At 43.7% G+C, this 27,725-nt stretch overlaps 1 protein-coding gene and 1 long non-coding RNA gene across 3 annotated transcripts in view; one reads left to right on the plus strand and one right to left on the minus strand.

Moving 5' to 3' along the window:
* EEA1 (early endosome antigen 1) overlaps window positions 1–6,362 on the minus strand; it is an 80,005-nt gene extending 73,643 nt beyond the window's left edge. The window contains exon 1 of one of the 2 annotated variants that reach the window (XM_072146557.1): window positions 6,159–6,362. In XM_072146557.1, the coding sequence (XP_072002658.1) occupies window positions 6,159–6,182 (24 nt within the window). In that variant the 5' untranslated portion in view covers window positions 6,183–6,362. The remainder of the gene's footprint in view (window positions 1–6,158) is intronic. The other variant, XM_072146559.1, reaches the window with a different exon arrangement.
* Window positions 2,031–27,725, plus strand: LOC140126746 (uncharacterized). The gene is made up of 3 exons (XR_011854887.1): window positions 2,031–2,239; window positions 5,394–5,523; window positions 27,525–27,725. It is a non-coding gene; the product is annotated as an uncharacterized lncRNA (long non-coding RNA).

The raw sequence follows: 27,725 nt of genomic DNA on the forward strand, positions 1-27,725 counted from the left end.
ACAACAAAGATCTGCTTATTTATCGCAAAGTGCCAACACAGAAATTTAATTTGTGATTTATACTCCATTCTCTGTCACAGTTTTCATTGATACCAGCCCCTGAGGGCACCAATAAAGCAGAAAATAGTCCCAGGTACAGCTGTCACTTTAAAATAGCTCTGTGCACAGCAAGTCCTGGGCTGTTTGGGACTGCAGGAAGATACCTGGAGTCATCTCTGGTGATGGCCTGGGTGCCCACTAAAAGGGCTCTGAGTGCCACCTCTGGCACCAGTGCCATAGGTTAGCCATCACTGATCTAGAGAAACACCCCACCCATTCTAGACAACAAGGCTGCATTTCTTACTTACTGACTCACCCAATACTAGTATCTGACATGAATTTACTAACTGAACCCAATGTTTATCTTTCCTGAAACATGGACTTGGATTTCAATGCTGTAAGTGTAGCCTTAGGAAGTGCCTGTCTTGTGCAATAGGAAGACTGTACAATGCCTGGTTAAACTATAGGCTGGGGCAGAGATCAGTAACAAGTCAGCAAATCAAGCCATGAAAGGCATTTCCCTGCAAGAATCCAGCAAGATCTAAAGTCCATTTGTTACTCATACAAAGAAGAGCGGCCATAAACAGGCGCGGCCCACTAGCGAGACACTCAGGACTATACAGGCACAATGCATGCTGGGAAAGGGAGACTGACTCACATAGGATAAGAATTATATTCAATACAGTATAAAGGCCAATTCACAGTCTATTGTTCAGAATAGTATCGCTATCAAATAATTATTCATTTCTCAAAAGAGTAACACTACTTGTCTAAGGGACCTAAACCCTGCACCCTCTAAAATAATGAACATGAATAGGATCCCACTCAGAGCTTGAGGTTGCTGCAATGCAGCTTTATGAGCAAAATATCACACACTGCTCATTAAAGAAGACCTGTCACCCCCAAAAAGACCCCCAACAGGTCTCACTGGGAGTAACAGGTCCTCTTTAAGAGAGATGTACTGAAGGACATCTACCACCAAGATTATAACCCAAGCATGCTTACATACATGTGTGTGCCCAATCTGGAAGGATCTGCTCTTCTTTTAGATTCCTATTCCCTGTTTTTTTTTATTATTTAAAAAGGTTTAAAATTATGCAAACAAGCCTCAGGGGCTCTGGGCGTTGATTTGTATAATTTTTAAAGCCCTTCTTTCTTTAAAAAATTCTAAAATCATTACTCCAGTAAAGAGTAGAACTAGACAGTTCTCTGCTGCGCCAGATTGTCTTTGCCGATGCTGGATAATTAATGTGGTGAAGTATAAGACTGGCGAGTCAGGCTAAAAATCATTTCAACCCCTCAATAAATGTGGTGCATTTCAGGTTCAAATGACAACAGTATTCTGGCGTAGACAGTTGTGAGGGGGAGGAGAGCCGAGATGCAGGATAAATTGAAAACATGCCATAAATAATGTCCTATTGCTGGACCCTCACTAATTCCAATAAATAGCCTTGTAGAGAGACGTGAGCTCCAATTGCCACAGGTGTCCTTTTCTAACAGTGAGCTTGAAACATTAAAGCTGCACTGTGACTGGTTGCAGAAAGACCGTTTTATAAATGTGATTTAATGGTTATAACTGGATGTGTCCTGATGGAAGTCTACAGGAGGTCTTTTTATATCTCTTCAATGTTGCAGCAAGTCGAAAAAACGACTTTAATTCCTGTCTAAGATGCAGTGGGGGAGCTCAACCAAGCAGTCAGCAGTCACACCTCCTGACCACAATTTGCACTGCCCACACTCTGTCTCTTGCCAGCATCTGCCACTTCCTACCCCTTTCTCCTCTCGCCCCTTCCACAGTGTGCCTGTGATCTCGGTAGGAGATGAGGAAGCCGTTTTTAAGATGGGCTACAACATTGAAAAAATATAAAAAGATCTCCAAATGGTAGGACCAGGTACCGATTGTGAGAGTGGGGGTTTATGTGGTGACAGGTCCCCTTTAATAACATTCCAGCTGTATAGAAGTCAGAAGTAGGGGGCATATGGATAGAAAGTGTCCAGGGGTTGTTTGTAGCCATGGAAACTGCCAAAACTGACAACGGAGTAGTGAAAATCCCGGAGACACACTATGAGGTGGCATCTTGAGAGCTGTCATGATGTCACAGAGCAAGACTCTCCATCATAACCAGACAGCCAATGGAATGGACAAGACGCTGCTGAATTTATCAATTCCACTCCAGAATTTTGGGAAATTTCCAACATTGTGGGTTTGCACAAATTTTGACATTTTGTATTTTTCCTCTATTCATTCCAGTTTTGAAATGTGACAGTGGACAGCCGTCCACCTGACCTACAGCAGGATTTATTCAGCTGAAAAGGTTAAGAAGAAACTTTCCTTCTCCAGGTTCTTACCTGGCGCCGATACCTCAAGAAACTTGTGAGCATGGGTTGTACCGTAAGGCACTTGTTGTTAAAAATTGTCGTTATGTGGGGCGCCAGTCAGGTACAGGTCATTGGTTGACATACTGGGATTTCTATAAATGCAGATATAGCCTTGCCTCATGTCAGTATGCAGATGTTTCTAATATTTTTCAATATAAAATATGTAGGGTCTGTTTCTTGTCCCTTAAATATTAGAATCCAAAAGTGGTCACCTGGCTGGCATTTCACTGTAGTGTAGCAATCATTCTTTCTCCATTTTTAATAATAAGGAAGGTTTTTTTAGACTGATCACGGAAGGAACTTATTGAATAAAGAAGTATTCTGAATATTTTTGTGGCAACCAGGTTACCCCAAGGGTTAAATAGCAGGCAAGAGTGTATATTATTGATAAAATGCTCTCTTTTTCCCCTAAATATTGACGAGATTTGTTTTCATTGGTTATTATGACAGGAACTGTCAAAGGACTAATGATGTAGGAGAGTTGTTATATTGTGATACGGACACAATCACCTCACCAAGGCACCACAAACCCCAAATATTCTGTATGTTAATACTGTCTAGTTGGCATTTTTCTTATTCCAGCATCATATTTTCAAGCACTGTTCCATTGAACCTTGAGGTCAAGCACCCACCAGCTCCTTACAGCTGCTCAGTTTCCCAAGGCCATGTTCACACGTTGCGTTTTGGTTGCGTTTTCATTGCATTTTGAAATGCATTACAAAAGCTGAGGAGAGGCGATTGGCCCAATTACATTACAGTTTTCATTGTTAATGCTATTTTAACGAAAGTGTTAAGTGTTAATAAACCGCATGTTAACAGTAATCTAATTAGGCAAATCTCCTCTCCTCAGCTGTTGTAATGCGTTTTGAAAACGCAACATGTGAACATGGCCTAACTTGTACCAAAGTCCCGCGTATGCGTAGTGCAGCAGCTGGAGAGGCACAGGGCAAGCACCAAAATCACAGGTGCATAAAACTATTCATACTGGAGACCCCCAGACCAGACAATAATACTGGAGACCCCCAGAGCATAAAACTACAAATACTGGAGACCCCAGAGCAGATAAATACTGGAGATCCTATAGAAGACAATAATACGTGAGACCCCCATACCATTACATAATACTGGAGACCACAAGAGCATAAAATTACTAATACTGGAGACCCGCACAGCAGCCAATCATATCAGGAACCTCCAGAGCATAAAACTACTAATAATAGAGACCCCCATGGCAGGCAACAATACATAAATGCTCTCCTTTCCTGGCTCCTCTTTTGCACTTATTGTACTGTAACTTTCAGAAGGGTGCGGACCACAACTCATGGCTTGAAAGACCGCATGTGGCCGACGGCTATGGGTTGTAGATCCTCTCCTAGGCTTTTAAATCGAGAGGAATGTGTGTTGAATTTTATGTACATGCTCAGTAGTGAAGCTCCTCTGCAACAGATTAGAGGAATAAGGCATTGGGAAGGAATGCTGTCAGGAAAACACGACTGTGGAGTCGAAGTTAGGGAAATTGAGGATTTGAGGCCGGAAGTTTTGCTTTCCAACTCCACAGCTCTGGTCGGCACAAGTGAAGCAAAGCATTTACAGTGTAAAGTCTCTCCATGGTTCTGATACATTTTATTGTGGGAGGTTTTGTATTTAAAAGCAGCAGATATTCTATTTCTGTCATATTCTGTGACTATGAGCATACCTGGAGCATTTTCAACTTTCATGACTGGATTGGTAAAAAATACCGTCACTGCCAAATTGTTCTATATGAATATGTATATATGTATCACTCCACCCATTTACACCAGTGACTCAGGATGAGCAGTGTGTAGAGGTGAACCTGGTTCTATGTATCCAGCCCAGTACATGATCGTGGAAGTCCTTAAAGGGAACCTGTCACCACACCAACTCAACCAAGCATTAACTTGGTCTTTTTGGCATATTTCTAGGTTGCAGAATGAATGAAAAGCCATCTTTTACTGTTTTGTACAATGCAGTCAGTCAGGTAACCTATAGTCAGTTTGCTCTGCCCACTCAATGCATCTGGTACAGCCTGTCTCCTAATTGGAGGATAACCAGAGAATGACGTCACAATTAGGAAGCAGGATGCATGGAGTGGGCAGAGCCAACTGACTGCAGGGGCGGTATTACCTGACTGCATCGTACAAAAGAATAAAAGATGCTTTTTTATTCATGCTGCAATCTAGAAATATGCCAAAAACACCTCCAGGGGACGTACATATATACAAGAAGGTAATGTTTGTTGGCCAGGAGAGGGTTAATGTGGTGATATATTCCCTTTCACAACCCAGATATATCCAAAGACCTAAATTCCTAAAGACCTTAAGCAGCAAGTAATGTGATTGATCAGTCATATTTCAACCTGCCCATCTTCAAAACTACACTGAACACAGGAATTGTAGGGCGGTAAGTGGCAAACCACAATTACAGAACAAGGAATTCTATCAGTTTTAAAATACCAATGGTGCCATGTAGGAACATAAACTTACTGTATGATAGTGGCAAATCAATGCAAATCAACCTGCTAGTGGACTAGAGGTGGATCTATTCCTAAATTGCAACCCCTTTTGCTGTAATTGTCATGGCTGACTGATTTTGTATATGATAAAAAAATTATTATCTCTCTCTGCATTGTCACTTCAAAAGGACGATTTTACTCCTATTAAAGGTCACATTTTCTTTGAGAGCCTCTTTGAATTTCTTTACAATTAAAAACAGACTGTAAAAAGAGTTCCTTCCTCCACACATGAATGTTGTTCAATGAACATGTTTTCACTGATCCGTGTGGAGAATGGAGAAAACTAATAGTATGTCCTATTCCTGGGGGTTTGTAGCTTGGGCCCCAGAAGTCTATGGAAACATGAAAAATACAGTTTCCGCACAGGTATCATATGTGTGTGCTCCGGATTTACAGTTCAGTTTATAGGTAACACAATTTAGTTTTTCTTTGTTTTTAACAGATCCGCAAAGATGAATGACATTGGGGTGACACAGTTTTGTTCAAACATACGGCTCCATGACCGCAGATGTGAGGACAGAAAATGCAGCCAGTGCTGTATCCACCACCAAGACCTGGGGTTCTAATAGCAGGTATTTAGATACAACCGTGAATTCAATGGTGGTCAAAATGTGCGCCCTAAATGACCCATCCTAAATATGGTAAATGTGCTACAGATTTCCAAACAACTAAGCCCTTATGCCACGATTCTGAGAGTCGCCACGTGTGTGCTGCAGCATTTTCATGAAGTCTGGGAAAACAGGTCATATAGTCTGATCCAAATAATAACACTCCACAGGGCCCAAAACAACAGGCGTGGGGGCTAATACTGCAACTGGTACCGTCCACTGCATTCACCACCACAGGTCTATGTGTAGACTATTGGACACACAGAGCCCAAAGCTGGGACTGTTAGGCCATTATATGTGCTCAGGACATGGAGGCCCCTTGTGGGGTCCCAGCTAATGTCATATTTTGACACCTCTTTCATTCGCTGAATCCTGCAGTTTCGCTTTGCATGAGAAATGTCACTACACACCAGCAAGGCAAGGGTTACTAGGCCCGCACATGACTGAAGGCCTCCCCATAGCCATGCAATGAAGGCAGAGGTAGCAGCAGGCCCCGCACATTATGGCCCCTCCACACCCGGTCAGGCGCTCAGCCCATACACACACCCTGCACTAGGAAGTGCCTGTCATTCACGTGCAGCCACCATAGAGCTCCTCACCAGCTGCAGGATCCTCCGGAACATGTCGCCTGTATGGGGACTGCGAGGATGGGAGCGGCTGGAGGAGGCAATGACAGAGGCTCCGACCTTCTCTTCTCTATTCTCTACCGGGCAAACCGCACAGGCATACGGACTGTCTCTTCTTCTCGATCATTCAAACCAACGACAATGTTTACACTCCAAACCTGCTGTTCTGTCAGACGCCGAGCCCTGGCTCTCTAGCGCCACCTAGCAGTCCTCCCACGGCCAGATGCTGCATTTCTGTGGACCTACATTTCATGGCGGGAATGGAAGTCTGCACTTCTTAGTAACAATAGCAGACAGTATGCTGAGGAATCTGGTGCAATGGCTTCACCTAATTGTACACCACAAGCTCTGAAGCCCTGGCAGTAGGGTTCACCTTGCTTCTCATCTCAGGGACTGTCCAGTATCATACAGGCAGCTAATGTTTTCATTTTGTGTGGCCTCATGACAAATTAAAGGGGTTCTCCAGGATTAGTGAAAACAAGATGAACAATGCAGTCCTTCGACCTTATACAAAGCACATAAACGTACGTGTAACACGTATGCCTCTCAATATTTGTGGTGGAAAAAGAGGGACAAAAGATGTGCCATGGACATTATTTTGCTCCAAGTCCCGCCTTACTCCAACCTCACACAGTAAAATTTCCTCCTTAGTGGTCCAAATCTCCCCTTCACATTGTGACCCCCATCCACCCCTAAAATGGGACTTTGTGACATTACAATGATCACTGTAACTATTGTCTGTGTCTGGAGAAATCAAGGTTTAATCAATAGAGGTGACAGGGCTTTTTTACTATGAGAACTGTCAATCTGTGGAATAGCCTGCCTCAGGCACTGGTCACAGAAGGGACAGCAGAGAGCTTCAAGAAGGGTCTAGATGCCTTTTTACACCCAAATAACATTATGGTATATAATAATGGTTATGATATATAGAATTGTTTCTCCTAAATTCCTTCCTCATCTAATCCCTTCCCTTCCTTGGTTGAACTGAATTGATATGTGTCTTTTTTCAACCGTATAAACTGTGACATCACAGTGACCTATTCTAACAATACTCCACCGTCATATCTCAATGACCAATTGTGACAATGGTATATTGTGATATCACAGTGAACCTTTAGGACAATGAATAATTGTGATATCACAATGACCTATTGAGTCAATGATCCATTGTGACTTTACAGTGATTTATTGTGATAATAACCCATTATGATATGACACTGACCTCTTGTGACAATGCTCCATTGTGGCATCACAAAGACATATTGTGATATTGGCCAGTTTTGACCTCACAATAATTGTGACAATTAAAATGACCCATAGTAATAATGTTCCAATGACCTATTATAACAATAGACCATTGTGACAATTGTGCTCTGTGACATCACAATTTGACACATAAGCACTTGACATCAAAATGAAATTGTTGTGAAATTGTGAACCATGGGAATTTGCAATTATTTCCCCCTTTATGGCAGCTCCCGGCCTAGTTGGAGTGTGCAGGCCCTGTGCACAACCTGCAGCGTGCAAACTGTCAATAATGAAACTTTTAATAGTGAAAGTTTGCATGCTGCAGAATATTTCTACACCAGGTCCTATGCTGCGCAGCCAGCCACCTGATATATCAAGAGGCCGGAGCCTTTTGATTTATCAGGCTGCCTAAAGGGAGCTGTGAAATTGTCATATGCCGGCCCACGAGCGCCAGTATATGATAAATGACCCCCATTGAGCAAGTCACCATTTGTGACATCACAATGACCCATGGTTACAATGACCCATTGTAAAAGATCACAATGACATCACAATAATTCATTGTGACAATGAGCCATTTTTGTTCCAGGGTGATCTCATATTGACCCATTGTGACATCATGGTCCATTTTGACATTACAACCCAGTGTGACATCACAATAACAACCCATTGAGACAATGGCCAATTGTGATATCACAATGAGGCATGGTGACAATGATTCATTCTAACATCACAATGACTCATTATGACAGTTGTCCATTGTGACATCATCGTGACATATTTTGGCACTGGCCCTTTGTGACATTACCTTGACCCATTATGACAATGCTGCAGTATGACATCACATTAAACCATCAAAACATCACAAATACCCGTTGTGACAATAAACCCTTTAGGCTATGACCAATTGTGATATCACAATGAACCATGGTTACAATAACCCATAACACAATATAATGAATAGGTTGGATTTGATGGAATGATGTCTTTTTCTAAACTTTTTTACTATCATACTACTATGATACTATTGTGATTTCCATCACTCAATGGGACTTTGACCCATTTTGACATCACAATGCCTAACTGAATTATCACAATGCTATATTGTGAGACTGGACTATCCCTACTAGCCACAAAAAGTTAAATTGTGCTATAAAAATTCAATACCTACAATAAACCAGGGAAATAATGTTGCAAAACAATATATAATAATTAATCCGTCCTATGAAAAGTTTGTTTCCACTTGACCTTGTTGGCAGTGGTAGTGGGCACCTGTTCTCACTTCAGCCAGTGTTGTGAGTTTTGGCTGCTGGCTTACAATATGTTCAGATTCCAGAGGTGCTTTTACCCGATTGATGTCCCCAAGCTTGTAAGGTTGCTAGGTTACATTGACACTTTTTGCAAAGACATGCTTTAAAACTCCCAAATGTGTAACTAAAATACCCTATTAAGCTATTTATTCCAGTGGCCATATTTACCCAGCAGACATAATGGAGGATATCATACTTGAATGATCTATTTATTACATAACTTCTGTATCAAGTTTTATATTTTCAGAAATATAAGTGGTATTGGTTGATTAATTTAGAATCCATTATTTACTTCTTACTTACTTATGACCCTGTATGACTACATTTACATGTTTGAAATGTAACAACAAAATAGAGCAGATGAAAATATTGAGCTTTGTAATATACGTTATTAATGAAATATCTTCCTTTGGCCTTCTTTTCCCTCTGCCTTTTTTTTTCATTTAAGCAGATTTCTATCCTGTACACCACTGACAGCTCAAAGATAAAGGAGCCTGATAATTTTTTACATTTTTTATGCTGAATCGTCTCCTCGTCAAAACCTTGTGTGAGTACGAGGCTTCCAGGGTAGTTTGTGCAGCCGGCTGCGAGATAGCCACTTGTAGCGTGCATGTGCTACAGCTCCCGAGAGCTAGGTGACGTCACCTGCTCTTGGGAGCATGAAAGGGAGGGCGTAAATAGTCATGCTAATACCCATCGCGGGTGTTACCGGTAAGTCTTTGCTGCAATATGCAGCAAAGACTTACCGGCTATGGAGAGGGCTCAGCCCATGAGCCCTCTCCATGCACCGGGACCCGACCGCTGCCGTGAATACACGGCGGGCGGTCGTGAACCAGGTAAAAAGCTGTTATTGAACGGGGTACCACAAAATAATGTGTCGGATTGGGTTTAATAAAAGAATGGACGCAAATTAGAAAGAGCATATTTGAACACATAAGTGAACAATGGAAGGAAAACCTATTACAGAATAATTCAACCTACTATGGCTTAAACTTACCTAAAACATCACCAGAACATCCAGATAGGTTGATAGCGTTCAAAAAAACACAATGGGTCACATTAAATTGGCAGCGGCAGTTATCTGCTGTTGAACATGTATTTATAAAGTGTTTGCATTAAGACCAATCAGCGTATGAGAGGGGGGACAGACTTTAAAGGAAATATACCATTGGGAAACTACTTTCTTAGGTAGTTCTCAATGCAGATTTCCCCTCAGCAGCTGCTGTTGCCGAAATAAGCTTTAATCCATTGATATGCAATTTTCTTTTCCAAAGGCTACTGGGGATCGAGTAGTAGCCTAAGAGAGCTCTGTGGGCGAATGCCTGCTTCATACACGCCTCCCAGCGTCTCTATAGCTTGTTACTGCACGTCTCCGGCACTTCGCAAGCATAGCAGCTCTTGTGCCGGAGGGGCATCTGACTCTCGTGAGCTACTGAGCTTGCAGAGCTTCAAATGTCCTGTGGACTTCCAGGGGTGCTCATTACTGGATTCCCACCTCTATATGATAACAAATCCCATATCAATGGTTGGAGACGTGTACCAAGGATACCCACACACCCCTCCAACCAATGGCATGGGAATACAGTAATGAGAACACTGTCCCCTGACCCGCTGGAAGACACGGGACATCAACAGAAATCATGAAAGTAGCTGGTGGCTTGTCACATTAAAGATGCAGCTCTTCTGGGCTGAAGGCTAAAATTAACCAAGTACAATATGGGTGGCCCTGGTAAACTTTCTTAAATGTAGCCAACCCCTTTAAGCCTAAATGAAAATGTCTGTGAGAGTATCATTATTAGTAATTAAAGGACATCTACCACTAGGATGAAGACTTTTAAAATTAAGCAAATGAGCATTAGGGCTCTGGACTCCATAGGTTTTAATGGAGCCTGGTTTTAATTTGCATATTTATAAAGTCCTTTTTTGTATTAAAAACACGGGTATACAATGCTTAAAGAAGAGCTGCCAGAATGGGAATACATCAGTATGTCAGTGTGCTTGGTATACAATCATCACCTTCATCCTGGTGTCATCCAGTTCATCCTTTAAGTGTTACCTTCTAATTGAGTTTCATAATAGCCTAAAGCAAAATTCTAGATAAATTGAAGACATGCTGCACTATACTCAACCATGCCAAACATAGCACATTCTAGTATTCCCCACTATGTACTAGGTGAAAGGAGAATGTATTTTGGAAGTGTGATGCTGCCAACTACATGTGATGACCCTATTTTTAGCCATGCCATCAATCCATTATTACATGAACCATTTTGCTAACACCTTGGAAATATCAGGTGAGAACATTTCTCCCTTTCTTTGAGACACAGCAGATTCATTGTCTATATTTATTGATAGCCAACCATGCAGAAAATGATATACTGTATTATGAGAAGAAGTACTCTAATCCTTCACGAGTGTTTTCAAAACCACAATGGGCCAAATGTATTAAACTGGCTGTGCCGGTGTTCTGCAGTACTTTGAACACAAATACATGTGCAAAGTGCTTGCACATGTATTTATGAAGTGTGTGCGCCATTTTTTTGTTGCGGCTGAACTGTGTTTGCCGCAACACACAACTCTACACCTATAGGGCCGTTACTGTTTAGAGGTAGTCCGACGGTAGCGTCAGCACACTGGAAGCAACGAGCCTACTAGTGTGCGCATTAGCTCTTGAGAGTCCGGTGCGTGTCTGTCACCAGAACAGGAGCTGCTGTGTTTGCACAGAGTTCGCTTACTGCAGGAGACTCACGGTAACAAGCTAAACAGAAGTGGGGAGGCAGGTTTGAAGCGGCTACTGGGAGCATGGAGTAGCATTCGCCCCCAGCGCTCTCTTAAGCTACTACACAGCCAGTACCCTTTGAAAAAAATTGAATGGATTATTTTGGCATCCTGGAGTAAGACAAAAATGGGATGCAGCTGCTGCAGGTAGTACTTAGAGGGTGTCAGGCTCCAGGGGTAATGGACCCACTGGACCACCGCGAACAATGAAGTAAGCCGACACCTGGGACCAGAATCTAAATGGCACCCGGTTTTCACCAGAGCCCGCAGCAAAGCGGGTCGGACTTGCTGCAGTGAGGTCCCACCAGGCCATACCACAGGTTTGACTTTGTCCGTGGTGGCAGCCAAGGCGAAGTACACAGACATTAGTCAGGATCGTAGTCGGGGACAAGCATGAGGTCTGGATGGGCAGCATGGAATCAGTGTCAGGAACAGAGCAACAGGTCAGGGCATGGCGGAACAGGATCAGAGTCAACAACGGAACCCGGGTCACAATAGGAAATCACACAAAGAATGCAGGGCATCAGGGAAAAAGCTTTTTCAATGGCACTAGGAATGAACATCTGGCAGGGTGTGCGGGGAGAGGCTGGGTTAAAAAGGATTTTGAGTAAGGTCAGCGCCAATTAATGCCATGCTGGCCCTTTAAATCTTCTGAAGCTGGCGAGGACAGGTGAGTAGTTGTAGCGGCGCCCAAGGACACACAGAGAGGCATGGCTTCTCCTTGTGCTGGAGGAATCTTTGCAGGAGATCAAGATCCACAATATTGTCCTTGGGCTCCCAAAATCTCTCCTCTAGCCCGAACCCCTCCCAGTTAACTTCGAAGAACCGCTTAGCTCTCACCGTCTTCATGTCAAGGATCTCCTTTACTGCAAAGATGTCTGTGGAGTCAGCCTCAGGAGCAGGAGGAGGTACTTGCCGGGAGAAGCGGTTCATGATGAAAGGCTTGAGTAACAGGACATGGAAGGAGTTTGGAATCCGCATGGTGGGAGGAAGGCGCAACTTGTAGGCCACAGAATTCATGCACCTCAGAACCTTGAAAAAACCCAGAAATCGTGGATCAAGCTTGTAGCCAGGGATCTTTAGCCGGACATACCTGGAGGACAACCAGAGTTGATGAAAAAAGGAGCAGAGAATGCAGATGCTGAATCCAAGGAGTTATTAGAAAATTCTGCCCATGGCAACAGAGTGGACCAGTCATCCTGACGGGCGGAAACAAAATGATGGAGATACCAGCCCAGGGTCTGGTCAACTCATTCCACCTGACCATTAGACTGTGGGTCCAATTTTACATGCAGCTTTACTTGAGGAATTTGGAGACAAACTGAACCCCCCCAATCAGAAACTATGTGTTGGGGTAGTCCATGGGGCTGGAAGATGTAATGGAAAAACTGGCTGGCAAGGTGTGGAGCAGATGGCAAACCTGGCAGAGGAACAAAATGGGACATTTTGGAAAATTGGTCGGTTACCACCCAGATGACTGTATCGCCATTTCTATGATGAAGTCCATTGCCACATAAGTCCACGGGCAGCTGGGTATCGGCAACGGCTGAAGAAGACCAGCAGGTTTCAGACGAGACAGCTTATTTTGGGCACAAGGAGCGCAGGAGCCAACAAAGTCCTGAGCAACTGTGACCAGATTTGGCCACCAATAGAAGTGGGAAATGAGGGCAACAGAGCGCTGTACCCCAGGGTACCCAGCCACACATGAGCAGTGTGTGTGGCTGGGACCATGATTAAGGACGGTTAAGCCGTCTGAAACGCGTTGGTGGACAGGATTTAAACTGTGGATGTTTTGACATTAGTTTCGAATAAACTTTGAACACTCTTTGGAACCTGGCTGGACCAATGGATTATTTCGACTACCCAAGACAGAATCCTCTTCCGTAGAGCAGGTCGGACATAGGTCTTAAGTAAAAACAAGGATACCTGCGCTGGCTATAAAATTAGGACTATTAGGTTCGGATAAACGCTATACCGCTAACGGATCTACAATGATTTAAACATCAGTGTGCACGATGCACTAACCTGTAAGTGGCACCCCACTTACAGGTTAGTGCATCGTGCACACTGATGTTTAAATCATTGTAGATCCGTTAGCGGTATAGTGTTTATCCGAACCTAATAGTCCTAATTTTATAGCCAGCGCAGGTATCCTTGTTTTTACTTAAGTAGTGTTTGTAGCAGTGGAGAGGCACACTGTCCTTACCAGTGAAGGTTTTTTCCTTTCTCTTTTTTTGCTTATTTAAGCACTTTGTCCAACCCATCTACATCTTTGCGCCAGTGTATACCAAAAATACCCGGACATAGGTCTTGCCAGGAGGTAGCAGCCAAAGGTCCACCAGAGTGACCACTACCAGTCGCTCAGGAGGGATGACATGCCGAGGAGCCGGTTCTTCTCCAGCGACATTCGAAGCATTAGAGAGGGCGTCAGCCTTGAAATAGATGAGGAAATTGAAACGGGATAAGAAGAGTGACCAACAGGCTTGTAGTGGATTGAGTCGCTGTGCAGTCTGGAGATAGAGGAGGTTCTTGTGATCCGTGAAGATGTACACCGGAAAATGAGCTCCCTCCAGAAGGGGAGTTCTTCTAAGGCAAGTTTTATTGCCAATATTTGCCAATAGTTCCCGATCCCCTATGATGTAATTCCTTTCTGCGGAAGAGAAAGTCTTTGAAAAGAAACTGCAGGTGACAGTTCGGCCTTTGGGCCCTTTCTGGGTAAGCACCGCTCCCGCTCCTACTGAACAGGCATCAACTTCCAGGTGTTAAGGCTTCTCTGTATCTGGCCGTGTGAGAACTGGGGCTGAGGCAAAGGCAAACTTCAGAAAGTACAACCAGTGATTTAAGGATATAATCTTCGATTCCTCGGCAATGGTGACCAGTCTATAAATAAACAAGATAGGTAAGTGTATGAGAGCCTACCTAAGTAGGACTCAACTGTTTGTACGTCTCAAGAATCAAAGGTGGGCCATCTATGTAGCTCCTTGGGAAAAGTCCAGGAATGATTCACCCCAATATCTGCCACTGTCTGAGAAGTCAATTATAATATAGGTGGGGTAGATTGAAAATCCATATAGACTACATAGAATGCATAGCAAAGGGAATAGTGATAGTTTGGGCTGGGGTCTTACTGACTCATTGGTCATAGAAAATCCCTACAATAGCCCTGATTTGGGACACAAGTCTATCATACCCTGTTAGCCTAGCTTCAGAACTGTGATCCTATTTAACCACTGGAACCTGACCCTGCAATAACTGGTCCTGTTACAGACCTATTCAGGTTTTAATCCTTTTGCGTCATAGAATGGCACAAATAGGGTATACATTCCAACTCCTGTGTCATAAAATGTAAACACACATAAGGTATGAATCCCAAATCCTGACAAGGCTTGTTTCTCCCTATTGGGCTCATCAGGGGATGCTGGGTTCATCAAAAAACGCCCTAATACAAACAGGGAGTTTATACCGTATTACCCCTTCTGGATTGCAAATAATTTGCATAAAATATGTAGATGGATTAAGATAAAAGTAGTCTTACCTTATCCCTGTGGAAAATGAAGTTGGCTGAGGGAGTGTGGTATAAACTCCCAGTGTCAGCCATACAGACCAGTGGGATCTCCTGACTGGTGTCTGTGCCGGGGTTTTAAAGTACGTGCCATGATGTCGGAAACACGCCCCCCATGCGTCACCCACTTGTATCGACCAATCAGAGTGGTTTCTCCGAAGCCTGGCCCCGTGGGTGGCGTGGGTGCACAAAGGGAGTGCACACCGGCAAGCAAGGCGCGGCTTGTGCATGCGCACATCTGTGGGCGAGCTGCCAATCACACGCAATAGGTAGGTGGACCGGCCAGAGAAAGTAGTATGTTCGGGCGCAGTACTACATATAACGCACAGTGGGTCCTGATGCAAAAGAATAGGGATTTAAGGCTTGTTAGTCTCAATGGCCGTATGCAGAGGCACAGCGCACATATTAAAACTGAAAGCACACACCCGAATTATGTGAGAAATGTACCAGCGACTTAAGATAGTGCTGCTATAATAAAGTATACACTCAAAACTGAAGGGAAAAATAATGTTATTGATGTTGACACAATTGTCCTATGACTATAATTGTCCTATGAGGGAGGGATGGGAGTGGAGGGGATAAGGGTTTAAAGAAAACTGTTCATTGAGACCCAATGCCAGGAGGACGAAGCATCAGCAAAACGCGCGTCGGGGTGTATGTTTATTGGCCTCCTAGGATCCCCCATTGAACCTACCACCATGCTTACGGGTAAGCACTAACTGATTATGTGCATAGTGGGAGCCGGAAGGTACCTCCGGTCCCTACCTCAAATAGGATTGTATTGAGGATATATTTTCTTGGTTATACTCCCGTTCGCATAATTTACCACTATTTATCAGACTGTGTAGTCTGTAGTACTTTTTATTCACCTCTAGGTTCTGAGGTTCCTTTAGGGCGCTTATGTTTTCGATGGTTGCCCCAATTTCCATCAGGGGCTAATTGTTTCCCCCATTTCTGTCCCTACTAATTGGTTCTTTGTAATTTGTGTATTGTCATTCTAATAAAATATATTGTGAATTTTATTCATTTTATGATGGCTTTTTTCCGGCTCTCTTTTGGGTTGTAGATTGTGTATTGATTGGGAGTTGCGGTGATATACTGCTGTACCAAATTGGGCTTCTTTTTCTTTGGTTTTCTGTTATTTAATGCCTCTACATCTATGCTTGCAAATAAAGTGTTGGGTCCAATAGTGAGACCATCAAATCTTTTAAGCAAATCGGTCGTGTCCCGAGTGAAAAAAGGGAGAGCTGTGACAAAGGGAGCTAATACCTTATCAATGTAAATGCCTACGTTCTGGCAGAGTGACCCGACTCCCAAGACGATTGGACGACCTTTCAGTGGCTTGGTGCCCTTATGTAATTTAAGGAACCCATAGAATGTGGCCAATACAGGATGTTTGGGTAAAAGCAAATCGTGTTCATCTTTAGTGATGGGCTCCTTTGTTAGGGCTTTTTTGAGAATGCCTTTTAATTCTGCTTCATATTTAAGTATTGTTCTGTGGGGTTTCTTTTAAGAATGGAATATCACTCTCTATCATTAAGGAGACTAAGACAGATTGTGCGGTAATCCTCCGACTGTAGTACCACTATGTCCCCACCCTTGTTGGATGGTTTAATAACTATGTTGCAGTCCTTTTCAAGGAGAGATAGAGCCAATGTTTCGTCTCTATTGCAGTTTATGGATTTGGATCTTAGGTCTGCACTTTCAAGGTCATCTAATACGAGTCGTGCGGAAACATCAATACTCGAGATGTCCCCTATTGGAGAGGTCTTGGTGCTACGATTTTTAAAATCTGTGAAGGGGCCTTTACCAAATGTGGTTGCTAGAGGATCGGATATGCCGTCTAATAGACGGATGTCTGCTAGAATATTAATAGATATCCCCAAGTCCTGACATTCCTTTCATTCCTTAATTTTAAAGTATTTGTGCCAACATAGTTTGCGTAGGAATACATTTTTGTACCAGTTAAATGTATCACATTTGGTCGTAGGGACAAATGACAACCCTTTCCTCAGTCTAAGTCTGTCCTCTGGGGTTCCGGTTTCTTAGGGCATAGATTGGGCCTGTTGACAAAAAACATGATGAGGCAGAAGAGGAGATAGCGTGTGGGCCGGGGTTCGTGGGTGTGCTTTCCGAGCATGCTGTGTTGTTCCCGGGGAGATCGTGTCCTTTCTATTGCTTCCCCTACCTCTGCAGCGTCTACCCCTCCCTCTTCCTCTTGGGCCCTGACTAGTAACCAAAAGGTCAGTGTCAGTGTCTGTTGTTAAGTCTGTGTCAACACGGGCAGACCTAACGTTTATGCGAGAATATGCTTTGTTGTCCCTGAAGTCACTAAGGTAGCTGTTAAATTGTGTGTGTTTCCTTTTTTTGAGGTAGAATTGAAATCTCTCTAGATTGTTCTGTAAACTCAGGGACTGTTGAGAATTTGTCTGTGATTTCAATGTGACTTTAGTTTAGAGACGGCCTCTTCGGCCGCCTGAGACCAGGGTCGAGGATTGGCGCCCTTCCATGTTAGTGTCACAATGGGAGACACTAGGGAGGAGAAGTGCAAAATAAACTGCCGGTAGTACTTTGCAAAGCCCAGGAACCTGTAGTCCTAGTGGGCGAGGCCATCTGTAGTCCCATGTAAGAGATAATATAGCCGAGAAAGGGGAGACTCCTCTGCTAGAACAGCTGGTGTTTTACAGAGTAATGGTAGCGGTTCTTAATGGTAACCGTGTTAAGCCCTCAATAGTCTATACATGGACGAAGTGACCTTTTTGGCCACAAAGAAGAAGCCCAAATCGGCAGGGGATTTACATATGAACCCCCTCTTCAGGTTCTCTTTGATGTAGGCGGACATTGCTGCAGTTTCGGGCACAGAGAGAGGGTGCATCCGACCACGGGGAGGAGACATGTTCTGCAGCAGGGAAAGTCTCTGCTTGTGGTGGCAAAGTCTCTGCTTGTTTCTTCGAAAAGCAATCCACAAAGTCCTGGTAGGAGGCTGGGAATCCCTCCTGAGGCTTGGTGACCCCAGAGGAGACCATGACAGGTAGAGGATGAGGAACCTCCGTACAGCAGAACTGGCAATCAGGTCCCCAACGAAGGATCTCCCCGTCTTCCAGTTGAGCATGTGTGCGTGTAGCCGCAACCACGGGAGACCTGACAGAATGGAAAAATTGGATCGCAGTAGCACATAGAAAGTCAGCCTCTCCTTGTGTAGCACTCTGGCCTGCAGGGACAGAGGCTCGGTGCAGTACCGGAGAGGATTTGGCCTGACTGAAGAGATGACCAGAGGTTTCTCGAGGCTGGCGACAGGTACGTGATGCCGGTAGACCAGGGAGGCATCCACAAAGTTTTCTACAGAGCTGGAATCCTGGAAGGCAGAAATCTGGAACTGGGCACCTATCCCAGAGCTAAGCAGAATGGGGAGATTCAGACGTGGAAAAGCTTTATTCTCACCTAGGCTCGCTTCTGCCAAGAACCCTAGGTGCGAGCGTTTCCCGGACGCTGAGTGGACAGGTCTGAAGGAGGTGTTCCGGACTGACAGAATAGAGACAGAGGTTCTCCTGACGTCGCCTGGAAGACAGCCGAGCTCTGTCCACTTGCATCGGTTCCTATGCAGCAGACACGGAAGCCGGCTGAGGTGGTCTTTGGAAGACTGGAGCCAGGCGGGGCAGACTTCGGGACCTGACTTGCAGTTGTTCCTGACGTTGCTCCTCTGAGCACTCAGTAAACCGGATGTTAATCATCGTGGCCAGAGAGATGAGATCACTCAGCGTAGACAGCAGGTCCCGTGCAGACAGGGAATCTTTAATCTGACCAGACAGTCCTTTTTTAAATGTAGCAAGCAAGGCCGCATTATTCCAATCCAGCTTGGAAGCTAAAGACTGGAACTGGACCGTATAGTCTCCAACAGAGGAGTCCCCTTGACGCAGGTTCAGCAGTGTGGTTTCGGCTCAAGATGCCCGGGCAGGTTCCTCAAAGGCGGATCGGAATTCGGCAAGGAACGCTGTGAGAGTAGCCGTAACTGGATCGTCCCTGTCCCAGAAGAGGACAGGCAGAACAGTATCAGAGTCAAATACTGAACCAGGGTCACAACAGGAAATCACACAAAGAACGCAGGGCATCAGGGAACAAGCTTTTTTAACAGCACTAGGCACGAAGATCCGTCAGGGTGTGCGGGGAGAGGCTGAGTTAAATAGGATTCTGGGTAGGAGACCGGGAAGCACGCGCAGGGCCGTGGACCTGGAAGCAGGAGCGAGGACGGGTACGTAGCTGTAGCGGGGCGCAGGGGCACACGGAGAGGCATGGGTGAGCCCGCGACCGTGAGCTCGCGGGAGCACCCGTGACTAAGGGAACCTGTTGTCAGCAACAATAAACTGCTACCAGTATATTGTCAAACAGTGTAATACCTTCTAGTTTTTTTTTCAAGGCATCATCTAGAAAATCATCTAGAAAAGATGTAAATTGGTTGTAGATGGTCAAGGTGGCAGAGAGTTTAACATTGAAGTCAAGATGGGGAGCTCTGAATGCCTCCTCCTCAGTGATTGACATCATGCATGTGATGTCTCTGGATGCAGGACCATCAATTACAGTGATGGGAGCTCCAGTGTTAAAATCTCTGCCTCCTTGACTTTATACAGCCAGTTTACATCTCACTTTAAGGTTGATTATCTGCATGAGACCACCACACTGGGTTATGACAGAAACATGATCTGGAAGGTGTTCAGCTGCTTGGCAACATACTGGTAATGATTTATTAGGTAATTTTGCTGACAGGTACCCTTTAAAACAAAGTAGTTACCTGATAGTAGATTTTCTATAACCGGTTCGCGACCGCCCGCCGTGTATTCACAGCGGAGGCCGCGTTCCGATGCATGGAGAGGGCTCGCTGGCCGAGCCCTCTCCATAGCCGGTAAGTCTCTGCTGCATATTGCAGCAAAGGCTTACCGGTAACACCCTCGATCGGTGCCGGCACCGATCGCGGGTGTTTTCTTGCTGATAGCCGCCGGCAAAGCTTCCGGCGGCTTCAAACAGATGGCGGCGCATGGGCGCCGCCATCTTTCTGAGGATCGCCACTCCCCGTGACGTCATCGGGGAGCGGCGATCCATCGCCATGGTAGCTTCGGGTCTCACGAAGACCCGAAGCTACTTCGGGTTAACCCATTCATTACAATGTGCTATCAGCACATTGTAATGTATGAGGAGTAAAATCACCATATACTGCCATACTGTAGTATGGCAGTATATGGTAGGATCGATCAGACAACCTAGGGTTAAAGTACCCTAGGGAGTCTGAAAAATAGTAAAAGTAAAAATAAAAAAAAGTTAAAAAAAAAAATTATAATAAAAAAACCTAAAAATTCAAATCACCCCCCTTTCCCTAGAACTGATATAAATATAAATAAACAGTAAAAATCATAAACACATTAGGTATGGCCGCGTCCGAAAATGCCTGATCTATCAAAATATAATAACGGTTTTTCACTGCGTTTAACCCCGTAACGGAAAATCGCATCCAAAGTCAAAACTTGCACTTTTTTGCCATTTAAAAAAAAATTAAAAATTCTATAAAAAGTGATCAAAAGGTTGTACAGTCCTAAAAATAATATCATTGAAAACATCATCAAAAGTCGCAAAAGATGACACCTTCCTCAACTCCATACAATGAAGTATGGAAAAGTTATAAGCACAAGAAGATGGCAAAATAAAAAAAAAAATTTTGTTCATGGGGTTTAAATTAGATGCGTCATTTGTGGCGTGAAGTGAAAGCCGTAATATCCAAGCCCACAAGAATACGGCACAAATGCGTTTTTTCATAATTTTCACTGCATTTGGAATTCTTTTCCCACTTCCCAGTACATGGCATGGAATATTCAATGCGATCACTATGAAGTGCAATTTGTTACGCAAAAAACAAGCCATCACATAGCTTTGTACGTGTAAAAATAAAAAAGTTATAGATTTTTTAAGGTGGGGAGTGAAAAATGGAAATGAAAAAACGGGAAAGGGCCCGGTCCTTAACCGGTTAATAATCTCGCGCACTTAGCTGATGACAGGTTCCAATAGCCTATGATATGTTGATTTTAAAAATTCATTTGTCAGCATTCTGAATCATTTTAGTAGTTTAATATAGTTTATTTCACATTACCTGGCTCCCTAGCAGCATGTGGTGCCTTTGTCAGTCTTCTCCCCTCCACACTTGTGTTGCTACCTCCCTACTTCCTGTCACGTGCATTGAGCAGGCAGGGGCTGATGTGTAAAAAGAGGAAGAATGCATGTGGAGACTGAGACACATGCACACTGGCTGCAGCTGCCCTGCCCTGGGACTCACCACACGCTACCGACAGGGAGCTAGGTGAAGTGAAATAAACTATTATAAACTGCTGAAATAATTCAGAATGCTGACAATAGCATAGATTATTGGAACCTGTCACCATTTAAAAAATGACATTCCTGGTGACAGGTTCGCTTTAAAGTACTCCTGTTCAAGTTTATGATTTCTTTGGTATTTTCTTCACTGGCCACCGCTAAATGGTTAAGGCTGTATTTGCACCTGTGTCACATGCCTCTTGCGTGACATCACCAGGATACAGCAGGGGAGAGCAGGTGAGTATGGAGCTGGAGCACCGGTGAGCATCAAACTATTATTTTAAAAGTCTAGTCCATGGAAGTATAAAAAAAAAATAATCTACACTTAGATGATTACGCCCTATAAAAATTGTATGAGAGATTGTTACGTTCACAGCTGTGCACCCGCTATAGCATACAACAGCAGCTGTGCACACTGTAATGCTGGCAATGGGTATGCCCCTTGTCGTGCACTCCGTTGCAAGCTTACCATTAGCTGCCATTTCCGGCCATGCTCCAGCTCCCTTAGGGCACGAGCAGTGCTTCTCTCTCCTTCATAAAGAAACAGGGCGTATTCCAGCAAGGTTGTCCCACCCAATCAGGGTGCACCAACAGCCATATAGTCCTGCATGTCCTGGTCCCCACACCTAGGCAAAGGTTCCTAGCTTGTCTAGTCCCGCTGTAAGATGTTTTGCTTCTATTGACTACTCGTGTTTCACCCCGGCTTGTAAATTCGTCTTTGATCTGTGCAACCCCGGCTTGTACCATGAACCTGTGCTGCTACTCGACCCTCTGCCTGTCTCTTGATTCTGCTTGTATGTTCCCTTCCTCGACTTCGGACCAACTTTAACCATTCGCTAGCCTGACCCCTTGGTACCATGTACCTGTGTCTTTGTGCCTGGTGGGGAGCTGCTATCCTTACTGAGGAGGCAGCTTTGCGACCTCTCCACAGCAAATTCCGGATCCCTGTATAGGGGTGAAAGGGTGAATACCAGAGAGGTCTAGGGATAACACCCTTAGTGTGTGGCCCAAAGTCAAACCAGTAGGATAGCATAGTGCTGCTTGTTAAATTACCTTTTATCTTGTAAACTGGAAGGGGCAGAACCCATTGCCAGCGTTACACACCACAACTGAGCCTTTGTATACTAAGAGAGACCAGCGGTACAGAGCTGAAAAAGAGCGCCAGAGATAGGTGAGTTTGTAATTTTTACTCCCCATGGGGCCATTAAACAAAAAAATTCCCTCAGTCACCCCTTTAATCTTTTCTTATCTAGTTGCAAGACCAGCAAACTTATATGGTCCCGCTCAAGCTGTCATTGACAGCCACTGAATCGCGAAGTGTTGCCAGGAACATTATGATTCAATCCTTAGGAGCAGAAAACACACTGCAAGTTTGCATATGAACACTATGTTCTCATTCCAGAAGTTGTACTTTTATTTATTGATATTGCACTGGCTACCAGAAAACATAGTGGTACAATGTTACATAAGTCTCCATGGTGCTGTCATTACAAAATAAATTCAAAAGGATCTATCGCTATTTTATTGTATTATAAAAGATAAAAGCTATAATTTTTAAACTTTTTTAGAAAATGGACCAGGAATCAATATTGACCGCCTATCCTTAGGTTTTATAAGAAACCTGTCATCAGGAAAGTCATTTTTATGTGATGACAGGTTCCAATAGATTATGTCATGTTGATTTAAAATATGCCTTTGTGGTTCAGCTGAATAATTCCAGTGCTTTTTTATTTCATTTCTTTATTAAAGTAGCATAGGTTCACAAGATCTACAATGTACAGTGATAAAGCAAGTAGATACACAATACAGTAAGGCAGTATATGGTAGGATCAATCAGAAAACTTAGGGTTAAAGTACCCCAGGGGGTCTGAAAAAAAAGTAAAAATATACAATAAAAAAACCTAAAAATTAAAATCACACCCCTTTCCCTAGAAAATCATAAACATGTTAGGTATCGCCACATCCCAAAATGTCTTATTTATCTAATTCAATAAAAAGTGAATACAAGACTGTACAGTCCTTAAAATTGTTGCATTGAAAACATAATCAAAAGTCGCAAAAAATGAAACCACTCACATCTCTGTACACTGAAGTATGAAGAAGTTGGCGCCAGAAGATGACAAAATGAAGATTTTTTTTTTATTAGAGAGGTTTTAATTTTTTTTAAATGTATGAAAATATTATAAAACCTATACCAATTTGGTATCCCCATGATCACACCGACCTAAAGAATAAAGGAGACATATCATTTGGGGCGCACAGTGAAAGCTGTAAAATCCAAACCCACAAGAAAACTGCGCAAATGTGTTTTTCACCCTTTTCACTGCATTTGGAATTTTTTTCCCTGCTTCCAAGCACACAGCATGGAATATTAAATAATGTTACTATGAGGTGCAAGTTGTAACGCAGAAAACAGCTCTTTACATAGAAAATGTAAAAAGTTATAGATTTTTGAAGGTGGGTAGTAAAAAATGCAAAAGCTAAAGTAATACACTACTGTATATACTCAAGTATAAGCCGACCCGAGTATAAGCCGCGGACCCTAATTTTACCACCAAAAACTGGGAAAACCTATTGACTGGAGTATAAGCCGAGGGTGGGAAATGCATAGGTCACAGCCTCCCCAGTATATAGCCTGCCGCACCCTGCCCCATAGTATATAGCCAGCCCCTGCCCCACAGTATATAGCCTGCCAGCCCATATCTCCCATTATATAGCCAGCCCCCTGCCCCAGTATAAAGCCAGGCAGCCCCCAGGAGTATACAGCCAACCCCCTTTAGTATAAAGCCAGCCCCCTGTAGTATACAGCCAGCCCCCTTTAGGATATTGCCGCCCCCCTGTAGTATACAGCCAGCTAGTATACAGCCAGCCAGCACCTTTTAGTAGCCAGCCAGCCCCCCTTAGTAGCCAGCCAGCCACCTTTATTAGCCGGCCAGCCGCCTTTATTAGCCAGCCAGCCCCCTTAAGTAGCCAGCCCCCTTTATGTCCGGCGCGGCTCCCCGATACTCGGCGCAGCTCCTCTTCTGTCTTCCCCGAGCTGCTCGGGTCCTCGCACATCCTCTTCTGTCTGCTGTAACAGCTGGCAGAGCGCATGGCAGCGGCTCACTATGATGCACCCGCTGATGACGTCATAGTATGCGCCGGCCGGCAGAGCTCATGGCTGCGTCTATGCCGGCTGTTAGAGCAGACAAAAGACAGAAGAGGAGCCGTGGGGACCGGAGCATCTCGGAGAAGACAGAAGAGGAACTGCGCTGACATCCAGGAGCTACGCCGAGCATCAGGGGCGCCGAAAAGTGAGTATGTAAGAGTATTTTTTAAATTGACTCGCATATAACCCGAGGTGAGATTTTGGGTCCAGAAAAAACTCTTTGGGTGGAGGAGGCCTTAAAACACAGTGGGGGTCATTTACTAAGGGCCCGATTCGCGTTTTCCCGACGTGTTACCCGAATATTTCCGATTTGCGCCGCTTGTACATGAATTGCCCCGGGTTTTTGGCGCACGCGATCGGATTGTGGCGCATCGGGGCTGGCATGCGCGCGACAGAAATCGGGGGGGCGTGGCCGAACGAAAACCCGACGTATTCGGAAAAACCGCCGCATTTAAAAACCGAAAAAGTGTCGCTTGGGGAGCGCTCACCTTCACCTTCTATGGGATGGTGCATTCCGGGGCATTAAGATTATTTTCGGCGCTGCAGCGCCACCTGGTGGACGGCGGAGGAACTACCATCTTAAATCCCAGCCGGACCCGAATCCTGTGCAGAGAACGCGCCGCTGGATCGCGAATGGGCCGGGTAAGTAAATGTGCCCCAGTGAGCGGTGGTTGTGCGTTTCCTTTGTCTTGTACATCGTGGATTTTTAAATTATTGAAATAAAGAAAATTGGTATGTTTTTATGAAAACACTGGATCGTATTGTGAGCTGTTTTTTTCAGGTTTTTGCTTATATGTGGACTTGTATCAAAAACTATTGACTTATAAAAAGAAATGCTTTACACATTAAAATGTTGAAAAATCATACATTTTATTAATCACAGTATTGATATAGTAGCCAAACAATACATATTAAAAACAGTGCATGACCTAACAGTATATACGTAAAGTGTCTGCCTTTATTATAAAGTGTATGCCAGATTATAGATAGCTGAATATCTACATCTGAACATGCATAGGTTACTTTGAAGAATCATAGGCATAGTTACCATACCAGGTAGAGAGGCACACACTGTAAAACCCAGACACGTATTTCGCTAGTAGCTTTTTCAAGGACTTGTGGACTTGGAACAAAGTTTATCTGTGCTCCAATCTACCAAGAATATATTTATACCATCAGTGTTATAGGTGTACCTGATTTTACTTTAGATGTTGTATTATTTCAATACACTTCAAATTGAGATAATAGGGATATTCCAATAAAATCAAGTTATCTGCTATCCACAGGACAAATTATGCTTCTATTTAAAGATATATGAAACTTCCAAAGATAGCCAATTACAGCCCTTGGCTAATCATAGCAATCCCATAAAAAGGAAATGTTTTTTTTCCAAACAATGGTCAGAAGTATTTAATTAGTGAAAATAATCCCCGTTGCTTTCTCAGAATTTGATAACATTAAAATGATCTTTATGGATAGAATTTATCTACAGTTAGTTAAACTACAGTAGGTAGTAATACATGACTCAACTGCAGTAAATAGTTTTCTAGGGGAATACAGCTAATATTAGTCTTCTACATTCAGTAATGTGAGGTGACTCTTATGTCCCTCATTCAGAGTTAAAAGTATTTGCATAACAGTTTTGTAGGAATGATCTTGTATCTGTAAATAGGAAGACTTGTGTCATGGGACAGTGTTAACAGTAATGTAATATGACTTCTGTCAACAGTGATCTATATCTACAGCAGGGGACACACAAACCTTGTCTTTCCTTGCATAAGAAGGACAGGTCTTTAGGGGTAGTTGTAGTGGGTGCGCTTTGATGCTTCTTGTCACTGTTGCCATTCTTTACAGAAGCACATAGATTTTATCAGCTTATATTTCAAATTATGCACGGTAACAAGGAAACGTATTAATCATATGTATTTATATGTGTACAAATATTGGGGGAGATTTATCAGAAGTGTCTGAGAGCAGAACTGTTCTAGTTGCCCATTAAAACCAATCAGAGCTCAGCAATAGTTTTCTCACAGTTGTTAATAAAATTTAAGCTGTGTTCTGATTGGTTGCCATATGCAACTAGTGGGGTTCTGCTCTCACACACTTCTGATAAATCTCCCCCACTGTGTGTTTTGTATGCTTTGCATATTTAATCACATAATGTGACACGTTAATCACTTGTAGTGCTGTCATTGAATGCAATTACACACAATTCTCAGCAAACCCAAGGGTTCTCCACCCTAGTAATATTGGCATATTGGCAAAGCCGGTTGAACTATGTATCCTCCTCCTATATAGATTATTATCCATATAGGGGCACAGGTACTTACCCGGTCATGTCGCGATCCCCGCTGTTCGTTGTCCGACGATCATGGACTCCGGCACAATTCACTAAGATCTTGCAACCGGTTTCCTGCATTTGTCGCTTCCTCGCTCAGTTCCGCCGGAGTTCACCTTCTTCTTCCCAGTGTATGTAAGTGCATGTCTTGCGACACAATTTAAATGTTAAATCCCGTGCTCAGTCCGAATCTGTCGGATCGTCTGATGGCCCCCCCCCCCTCGATTTCTGTTGCATAAAAGCTGGCACCGATGTGCCAAAATATGACCGCGTGCGACACAATCCCCTTCTAAATGCCTGTCCCAGCGGCGCGTTCCCCGAAAAATTGGAAAACCCGGCGGAAATGCAGGACCCTTGGAAAATAAGCCCCAGGGAACCTGTTATTTTCTTGTTTGCTGCATAACATATACGCTACTTTTCACACAGTTTGTGAGAGGGGTTGGAATGTAAACTGATAACTTGTATAAACCATGGAGAAAATGTTTTGTTTAGTACATGGAGAGAGATAGGCGTGTATTTTTATGTAGGCAAGAGCTGGGAAGGTATAGACATTATGGGAGCCCGGAAAAAGTAAACTTTTCCTCAACAATGTCGTTTACAGAATTTGACAGTGGAACTATAATGCTGCTGTTAGGGAAAGGACATAAAGATAGGAAAGAACAGACAAAATATCAAAGAATACAGAAGTCCAGAAAATCCTAGCAAGTTCCAAGGAAGATTTATATCAAGCGGCAACAAGTGGGCAAGCAATCCTATTATGTTGCCATCCAGGCAAACCAGACAAGCAAGGAAGAAATGTCGA

This window comes from Engystomops pustulosus, chromosome 4 (assembly GCF_040894005.1).
Source record: "Engystomops pustulosus chromosome 4, aEngPut4.maternal, whole genome shotgun sequence".
NCBI lineage: Eukaryota > Metazoa > Chordata > Amphibia > Anura > Leptodactylidae > Engystomops > Engystomops pustulosus.